The 9,835-nt window shown below is 35.8% G+C and overlaps 3 protein-coding genes across 5 annotated transcripts in view; 2 read left to right on the plus strand and 1 right to left on the minus strand.

Annotated features, from left to right (window-relative positions):
• dib (Cytochrome P450 302a1, mitochondrial) overlaps positions 1-1,848 on the minus strand; it is a gene marked incomplete at its 3' end in the record, with an annotated part of 20,397 nt that extends 18,549 nt beyond the window's left edge. The window contains exons 1-4 of the mRNA XM_018031579.2: positions 1,357-1,848; positions 886-1,126; positions 569-744; positions 99-303 (exon numbers count right to left, since the gene is read on the minus strand). Of these exons, the coding sequence (XP_017887068.2) occupies positions 99-303; positions 569-744; positions 886-1,126; positions 1,357-1,531 (797 nt within the window). The remainder of the gene's footprint in view (positions 1-98; positions 304-568; positions 745-885; positions 1,127-1,356) is intronic.
• Positions 1-6,318, plus strand: part of LOC108629140 (retinol dehydrogenase 12) — a 24,172-nt gene extending 17,854 nt beyond the window's left edge. For all 3 annotated transcript variants that reach the window (XM_018031578.2, XM_018031576.2, XM_018031577.2), the window contains exons 2-6: positions 3,689-3,980; positions 4,417-4,806; positions 5,160-5,279; positions 5,380-5,596; positions 6,057-6,318. In XM_018031578.2, the coding sequence (XP_017887067.1) occupies positions 3,869-3,980; positions 4,417-4,806; positions 5,160-5,279; positions 5,380-5,596; positions 6,057-6,207 (990 nt within the window). In that variant the 5' untranslated portion in view covers positions 3,689-3,868 and the 3' untranslated portion in view covers positions 6,208-6,318. The remainder of the gene's footprint in view (positions 1-3,688; positions 3,981-4,416; positions 4,807-5,159; positions 5,280-5,379; positions 5,597-6,056) is intronic.
• A 641-nt stretch (positions 6,319-6,959) lies between these two features.
• Cpr49Ah (cuticular protein 49Ah) lies at positions 6,960-9,824 on the plus strand. The gene is made up of 4 exons (XM_018031509.2): positions 6,960-7,171; positions 8,107-8,288; positions 8,842-9,103; positions 9,648-9,824. Exons 1-4 carry the CDS (start codon positions 7,160-7,162, stop codon positions 9,744-9,746), a joined length of 555 nt encoding a protein of 184 aa, XP_017886998.1. The 5' UTR covers positions 6,960-7,159; the 3' UTR covers positions 9,747-9,824.
• The last annotated feature ends 11 nt before the right edge of the window (positions 9,825-9,835 follow it).

Consider the following 9,835-nt stretch of genomic DNA (forward strand, 5'->3'; position numbering starts at 1 on the left):
TTGCAGTATATAAAACTACTTTAATCAATACTAAAAATTTGTCCTATTTAAATAATAATTGTGTTATATTATATGTAGAATCAGATATTCTCTCTTACGATTCCATGTAGGACTGAGCATTCTCTAATTTTTTGTACAATGGCGTGTTGAAATATCGCCAGAGTCGCAATCCGTTGTCCAATTTGAGAATAGCGCTATTCGTCGTAATAGCGGCTTTAATCAATTTCGAGCTCGTCGTATCAGGCCGTCGTTCTTCCTTCGAGAGACTGTTCAATCTCTCGTCGAAAACGACCAAGCCTGTCACTGTGAGATTAAAAAAAAAATCAGATAAGAAAATTGAATTCCGATACACGAGCTATTAATTATGTGAATATAATTCAACACGACTAAATTATTAATAGTTGCATTTAATGACACAATCGGTATATGTAAGTAATGAATAGATAATTAATATTGCATCGAACGTACAGATATATGAATTAAAAATAATGTGAAGAATTATAAAAAATTACGGAGGGACTTGAAGCGTATTCATCGGGTGATTAATCGTGTAAATTAGTTACGGTACATTCGAGGTACAAGCGAGACAGAATTGGCAACAAGTCGGCGAATTTCTCTTTTCCACACAAGTCGACGAATTCCTGAACGACTTGGTCCGTTTCTTGTAAATAATTGATCACGTTTTGCGGTTTGCTGGTCACTTTTTGAAATTCCTTTCGTATCCTCCACCATTCTGGCCCATTTCTAAAATTTATTTGTACCACTTCATATTTATTTTACGAGTAAATACTCAGCTCATTTTAACATACGTATATTTTATACATTTATATTAAATCGAATAATATTTGATTTCCAATAAGCTAAAAGAGGAAATTAATTATGTACGTGGCTATCAATCCTCCAGTGTTGTAAATCTGTTTCCGGTCTTTTCGGTACTTGAGCAGAGCTAAATGACTTCTCCGTTCTGGGTGGAGACCCGATTCTGCTTTCAATATCTCAGCTATGTCCTCTGGTCTGAAGACCCATAGCACGTTCACGTTTGGTACGATTTCTTCACGTACCAGCGGCCCGAATTGTTTTAATCGTTTCCTGCCAGTGTCGTACAAATTTGTGAAACTGTACTCGCCTGGTGAATCAATTATTATTTAAATTATTATTTATATTCTACCAATATTTTATTGACAAGTCAATAAGAAGCGTAGAAAATTCTCCAGTAGCGATTGATTTTATTACAAAGTTCATTTTGCTTTCTCAGATAATGCGGACTCATGCGGTTTTTATAAAATCATCAAACGACATATCATCGTATTTGAATATTTCTTACTAAGTCATCGTGTGTACGTTAGAATTTCTTACCAATCAGGGGTAAATATTTGTAAAACGTCCCGATGATTGGGAAGGATTTTGGGCCAGGTATATCACTAAACGGTTTTGCTTCACATTTTTCTTTCTCGATTTCAACTTTCACGTTATCAGAATAGAACTTGCACATCCTCTTCCTTTTCACAAACACGTACCTCCTCGAGTACATTGCACAAAAATGAATAAATTCTTGATTAATGATAAATAATGTATTTCAGTTTTTTCATTTACTGGTGGATTTATTTTATTAAAAAAAAAATACAGATACTGTAATGATTTATGGATTGTTTTAAAAATATATTGTTTAGAGCTCCATTGATTATTTGTGATAAATTAAATGTTGTTAATGAATGAATTAAGGAATCTATAGATTTGCGAATTATTTATAATTAATGTTGAACTTGTGTATAGATTTATTGTTGATATACATAACTGACGTGAGACAGTGAATAACCGGTTGGGGTCGATTTCGGACACGAGACTATACCCAACTACCTTGATCCTTTGGAGCAGCGTGCTCAGCCCACTATCTAATTCCTCTCCCTCTCACTCACGTTTACTGTTCCCTCTGTATATGTATACATATATTATACGACGTTCCTACAGTTTATACGACACATTGAGTTTCATTGTGAGATACATATATGTATGTGCATGAATTCGATGACTCGGCGATTAAATCTTTGACGGATTCTGTTACAGCTTAGAGTTTGAGTAGATAGTTTTATCCAGTAGCTGACGCTTCATAATCTTTCTAATATTAACGCTTCACATTAATAATTGATTTATAATTTCACGATCGAATTAATATAATGTTGGATTCTGGGTTGAGGAATTCGAAACATTGAATCGTGACTCGAAGAGTTGCAGACGGTTCCGTGGACTTCAGAAAATCTGCTCTATTCTGACCTTAATACAATTTTTCTTGTCCTTTTATTGGATTGTTTATGTAGGAACTAAAGTCAGCATGAGTACGACTGTTATTTGATACAATGAATGACCAATGCGTAACCCTATTGTAGATAATTGATAGTCAAATAATTGATAGTCATGAATAGGTAGTTCGTCATCTGAAATAGCTGACGCGTTTTTAAATATCTGAGGTGATTAGATAAGTTAGTTATCCAACGATAATAATAGAATGCAAAGTTTTCATTTCAAAGTCGATTTAAAAATATTATTTGATATCTAACTAGACGAAGATAAGGAATAATTAGGTGGCTCAATGGATTTATACTTATTAAAAAGTGAACGGTCAGATACTGAACTTGTTATTCTTGTACAACGTTTGACATCAGATTTTCCTTAGGAATCGCAACTGGATTCTACTGGTGTACCTTTTTTCCCCAATAATTATTCATAGTTGATGTGAATACTGCGTGTTTTTATCCGATGCGCTATGCGTCCACTTGACATGCAAAAATTGTTTTTGATTCGAATACAGTTTCGCAAGACGGAATGCGGTCTCAAGAGCAGCTGAGACACGCGAGCGGATAGTTAAATCATTGGTTGCGACATTACTCCTCTTGAATGAATAACATTGTGAAAACCTTGAAGCGTACGAAGCACTGTAAATTCTACAGAACCGTGGAACCCTTCACCAAAGGGCAAAGCATGTATGCCAGTATAATCAGAAAAACGCCTCGCCTACATTCATTCAACACTTTCCATATTAAGCGATTTAAACAAAAGTATTTTGTTTGAGACAGTAGCTCGCAGATTTCGGTTCATAACGTTTAATGATAAGAATGACCCGGGACTGATAAATGGCTATCGACAGATTAGTATTTTTTGGCACAATGAGTCAATGACTGGTTGCAATTTCATTAAGTTTTAATATATTGTAACTGGGTGACGTTACCACGTATGTTAAGCATAATTAGATATGATGATCTAACGATGACTGTGAACTTCGTTACTCAGCAGGTTTTTCTCCAAGTCTGCAGACTATTTACGTATCTATATTATTATAATTTTAGACGAGCAACATTATTCCATATAAATTGATTGAAAAACGATGTAGCTTGAAATTATGTATCATCATTTTAATTCAAACAATTGAATCTTTCATATAATAACTGAAACTGTTTACGATTCTCTTCAGATTTAATTAAATTAATTTCGTCCAAGAGGAATATAAATAATTTTAATATTATATGCAATCGAAATGTGCAACAATATAATATGAACAAGTACTGGGCCGAGCGTTTACGGTCTGAATACTCGGCTCCCCACCACTTGTTGTTGGAATAAGGACGAGGAGTAGGTACTGTTCGATAAAACTACGTAGTGACTGAAACGCATTTATTCCATGGTATGTGGTCAGCGTTCCGGCGTTCTCCTAAGGAAGCGAAACTTCGATTCAAGTAATACGTGTTCCACGAACAACGTTCGGTTTCCCGGAGGGAGAAGTGAGTAGCACACGTTGCGGTATCACGAGTGATCGAGGAGTCGGTGAAGTGCCTGTTTTCGAAGAAGAAGAAGAAGAAGAAGAAGAAGAAAAGAAATGTTCAGCAGAAATTGCCACAGCGACGCGCGCCTGGATGGGAAGACCGTCGTCGTGACAGGTGCTAATTGTGGGATCGGTAAAGAAACAGCCAGGGATTTGTATACCAGAGGTAAATGCAGTCGAATAACTTTTAAATTTCAGTCCTGAAGGGAACACGGATCTTTTTCTTGAATATTTCTTAATCTTCGATTTTTAATGTATTACAAGGCGAACGAACATTTTTTTATTTTATCACGAACATTATAGTAAACGTACTGTATGTATGAATGACTTTCAACAATTTTATGTAACAGTTGGTTGGTTTTATTTTTACTTTTAAAGATATGAAAATGTGTTACAAAACATACACCTGTTCTTAAAAAGATGTTTCTTGGTAGCTTGAATAATTGAATTTTAATTATTGGCACAACAATTAATATGCAAACGAGGACAGCATGTAACTACGTTTTACTGATCACAGAGGTTGATACCTCGGCGCTGCGGCCAGCGATTGGAACGATAATAACGATTATTACTACATATACCTGTTTCTGTGTTTCTGTCAGGTGCTAGAGTAATTTTAGCATGCCGCGATCTCACCAAGGCGAAAGAAGCTATAGACGACATAAAAGAAAATTTTACAAAGTCTGTTCTCAATGGAGAGGAAGATAAAAACGCGCCAGGACAATTAGAAACTTACCATTTGGATTTGACTAGCTTGAAGAGCGTGAAAAAGTGCGCGCAACAACTTTTAACGACCGAGCCTAATATCCATATATTAATAAACAACGCAGCTGTGATGATGCACCCGTTTGAAAAAACCGAGGACGGTTTCGAAACGCACTTTCAAGTGAACTTCCTCGCGCTCTTGCTTTTCACGTTGTTATTGTTGCCGAAGATCCGTGAGTCGGGACCAGGTTGTAGGATAGTCAACGTATCGTCTCTTGCATACAGAAGTGAGTTTTATAATCGAACAATAATTAAAACGTACAAGCGTTATTATTTTTAGCATTATTCAATAGAATTTTGGAAAGATATTTTATACGCAGGGTGGCTCACTCGATTTTGACACTTTGATTTTCTCGCTTTTGTTGGACGTAGCGAACAGTTTTTTAGAGGAGGCTTGAGCGAAAAAACAATTTTTAATTTTGCTCCACTCGATGCCGTTCAAGCCTCCTCTGAAACACATTTCGCTACGATCAAAATGTGAAAATCGAATGAAACCATCCTGTATAAAATTCAGTAGTGTTCGATTCATGATTAAGAANATTTATATTAAAGATTGTAATACGAAAATTTATTATCCAAGTTGGGAGTATCAATTTCGACGATTTGAACAACGAACAGTCGTACAGTCCAGTCAAGGCTTATTGCAATAGTAAAATGGCTGTGAATTTGATTACTACAGAGCTGAGCAGACGATTAAGAGGTGGGCCACTAATAGAATTATTCCACACGATGTAACCGAATTATAATTCGATTGTGGACAAGATATTAAATCTTTTTTTATGTGTAATTATCGTATCCAGCTGCAGGGATTGAGAATATAAATACATACAGCTTGCACCCGGGTGTGGTTAACACGGAACTGGGACGTTACCTCGATAAAACTACTTTTAGGGGTCTACAGGCAATATGGAAATTCTTCGCGCCGGTATTTAGCAAAACCCCGAAACAGGGCGCCCAGACGACGCTGTACTGTGCTGTGCATGAGAAAACGGCAAATGAAAGCGGCCTGTATTACGAGTAAGTAAGACGATCGACGAAACAATTGAATATTAATTAGTACGTCAATTTAATCAGCATGTTAATATGTATAAATGTCAAACGATTTATAATTCGATATAAAATATTTATTAGATTCTCATAATGGATAAAATTCAAACTAATTGTTTTATATAGTAAATGATCCTTTAAAAAATTATTAGAATTTTAAAAACGTCATTGAAATGTGAATGAATTATATCAATCGAGAATCGATTACGTCACAGAATAGATATAATTATATCTCATATTCCATGTTCCAATTTCATCAAAAGGAAAATGAACAGGGTTCACCTTCGTGTCTGTTAACCCTTCGCTCAGATAAATAATTTGCATCAAATTACATGCCTCCGAAACACGTCCATCTTTCCAATAATCTTTTTCTTCATCGTTTACCAAATCCAAGGTAGACCGTTCTTACATAACTTGTATTTATTTTTAGAAATTGTAGAGCGACTTCTCTCTCGTCGAAAGCTAGCGATCCCGAAGTGGCGGACAAATTATGGAAGCGCGCCTGCGAATTACTTGGACTGCCGTCCAACGCGGACCTCAACGAACTGCTCAAAGTGACGAAGACCGAAGCGACCGAGTAGATATAATACGTTTATAATAAAAGGAGAAATTATATGTTTTCGTTTGCGTGAAATGATTTGATACTATACAATAATGTATTTCGTTTTTTATTAAATAAATTTGAAAACTCACATGCTTTTTACTTCATGGCTAAATATGGAAATACAAAGCGAAAATCGGTATAGTGAACGAGCGTTGCGTTATCACTGAACTCTTATTTTTTCCTCACAAAATTTTGATCCTTTCACCCATAATTGCGTCACAAATGACATGTGTAGAAAGTGTTCCATTTCATTTAAGACCTGCCTTACCAAACATAATGAAAATCATTTAATTTACATGTTTAATTGTCTTCAATCATAATCCAATCTCATGCTCGATTGCACTGATTATTGTTATTAATATATCTTTATTTTAATAATTATGAAATTATTTTTATTAGAATAATAAATATATTTTACCCTAATTGAGTCAACGTTGCAACAACGGAGATGCATAAGTTACTTTTTCACTCGTCTGATGAAATTAGTTCAATCATCGAACGTCGATACTTTTTGTGGTCACTGTATATGGCGGCGAAGAAAAGGATCGTCTTGTACGAACTATACCGTAGAACTCCATTTATATGAACCATTTTCATTCAAATCAATTTACCCATTCAAATACCTGATATACCTAAAAAAATAAATTCATGAATTACTCATATTTATTTAAAACAGGAGTTCGTGTAAGTTTGTATGTGAGTAGATTTCTGTTGCTAGAGGAGCGAGGCCTCGTTCTGATAAGAATGGCTCAGATAAATTGAGTGCCACGGTATGGTGGAACATCTTTGGAGATCCATCAGCCGGCAGTGGGGGATGAGGTGAGAGTATAAAAGGTGAATTCTTTACTTACCTCGGATCATAAACGATTCACGTTCCGATTCCTCTTGCTCTTGTTCTTCTTCGTCGAAAGTGTTTTTTTACTGCGAAGATGAAAACGATTGTAAGTAGTTTTCTATTTAGTATTGCGTAATTAGGATCCTTGTTAAAAATTAACGTTCGTTTAATTTGATATTGAAATTAGATTTAGTATTTTATATTTATAACACTAAGAACAACAAGATTTTTTATACAATGAATCTAGTTTTAGATTAATAAGAAAGTGGTGTCAATATAAATAATTAAAAGAAGCAATTCTTGTTTCAATTGTTCATATCAATTTTTATTTAAAGAAAAATTATATTCTCTTCACTATTCGAAGATACATTCATTAATTTCATTCAACCTTTAGAAACTTTAGTCTCTATATCATTGCAGTAATAATAAAAAAAAATAGAGTTGGGATGAAGGTGGTAATACAAATATGACGTAAAAGAAATATTATGTGATAATTCGAACAGTATTATTTAACACGATTAGGACTATTATAGGATTGTAGAAATGAAATAAATTGTTTGATAAATTCAATGGATGAGTGAGATAAGTTCGAGTAGCTTTTGTGACGCACTGTACTTGTGTATCGGTTGCGAAACAGGACGGATGGGACCCGAAGAGGCAAAAGTGAATCGAAGAGGATGAGGTTCGTCGTAGGTCAGGAGTTAAACGACCCGCGTTGGCATCTTACTTTCACTCATCTCGCCAACGCTAATACTATACCTTGGTACAATATGTACCAGTGGCCTTTGATTCTGAATTGAATGAACATTTGTATTGCCCATCCTGCAATGAATCACACATTAATTAATTTTCAATATCGATGAATTATTCAAAAATAAGATTCAGACTTCGAATCTGTTTTCCAATATTTCATTAAATATCCTATTAAATTATACGAACTATATGAAGTCAATGTAGAAAAAATGCAAGGTTTTAATTAAACCGAATCGAGAAATTCTTATTTTTTCGTTTGATGGTAATTTAAATATTGTTCGTTTATAGGTTTTAGCTATAATCTTGGGAATAGCGACGGCGCAGGACCCGAGCTACCGCAACAGTTACAGGGATGAGGACAGACAAAACTCTCCCAGTAGCGATGATAGAAGATCATTATTATCAACGACGCCCATTCCGATCTTGCACTGGAACAAACAGCAAGAGCACGATGGAACTTACAAAACGAGGTAAACTCTTAATCTCACGTTAATCCAGAAAATGGGTTCAGAAACATTTTATTTATTGAGCTAATGAAGTGAAAATAGAAATGTTAGATAACTGCGTTAAAATCCTAAATTTCGCAATTAGAAAAGAATTAATTATTCTAGATTAGAAACGAAGTAATATAAATATAAATGAATGATTTCCATAAATTCCTAATTAAGAAGGTTCTGAAGGATTGCGTTATATTCAAATCGCGAGACTACGACTATAACTGTTAATACGTATTTGAGATTCTCCTGGCCATGATTGAACAATTTCAATAAGCTTCTAATTAAGCGAAGAGTGGTCGAGAGAAGATCGCGTAGGATTGCGTTATATGCAAATTTCGAGGCTATGATTGTATTCATGCTAATACGAAATTCTTCTGGTCGCGATTGAATAATTTCAATAAGTTTCTAATTAAGCGAAGAGTGACTGAGAGGAGGAGGAGGAGGAGGAGGTCGTTGCGTTATATGCAAATTTCGAGATTATGACCGCGACTGGTAATAAGTATTCGAAATTCCTCTTACGAATCAGTTACGAAACGGGAAACAATATAATCGCGGAGGAGAGCGGTTACATAAAGAAGTTCGGCGAGGGCGCGGATCAGACCGAGGGGTTGGTCCAACAGGGAAGCTTCTCGTACACGAGCCCGGAGGGGAAGCTGATCACGACTCACTACACCGCGGACGAGACCGGCTTTCACGCGACCGGCGATCACATTCCCACGCCGCCGCCAGTCAGCGAGGAGATACAGAAAGGCCTCGACCTCATCTTCGCCGGCATTCGTCAGCAAGAGGTACTCACTTACCCACCTAAGTATATCTGTTCACCTACCTACGCTCCTCTCCACAAGTAAATCATCGATCGAACGTCTTCAAGATGATATGATAAAAAAATACGTTCAATCGCACATAAAAGTGAAATATATATTACTATTTATAATTGCTATATTTATATAATTTCTATATAGATATTTATAATTCCTACATAGATTTTGTTAAAATTGATATCACAGATGCAGCGTGTATTGTATAATGAACGTTCCTGGTTTCTGGGTGGACTGTACTTACGTGCCAGTACCATCCCACCATTTTTTTAATTCTCCACGATTTCATCCTCACCTTTCTCCTCCGCACGCACGCCTTCCTATCCCGACCGACTTCGATTAGTTACCCGAATCTACGTATACATAACACGTACTTTCTCCTCGGACTCGTCATCCCTATATGGTAACACCATTAGAGGATCGTGAATCTGTAATAAACCATCGGATGTGATAAATTATTCAACACTGAACTGATCATTGAGTAATGGTTAATTGATCAATTAATATGTTTTAGGAGGCGGACGCGCGCGAGGCAGCGCAGAAGCTGCAGCAACCGCTGAGTCAACAGATAGAGCGGCGAGACAATAACTATGATAGAAAATTTCGGAAATGAGCTGGCCTGATACGTGATCGGCGAGGAACCTATTGTATACATGTAGTTTAAATCGTAATTAAAAAACAATGTAAGATACATAATAAATT

This window comes from Ceratina calcarata, unplaced genomic scaffold (assembly GCF_001652005.2).
Source record: "Ceratina calcarata isolate Rehan_Ccalc_2016 unplaced genomic scaffold, ASM165200v1 scaffold554.2, whole genome shotgun sequence".
Taxonomy (NCBI): Eukaryota; Metazoa; Arthropoda; class Insecta; order Hymenoptera; family Apidae; genus Ceratina; species Ceratina calcarata.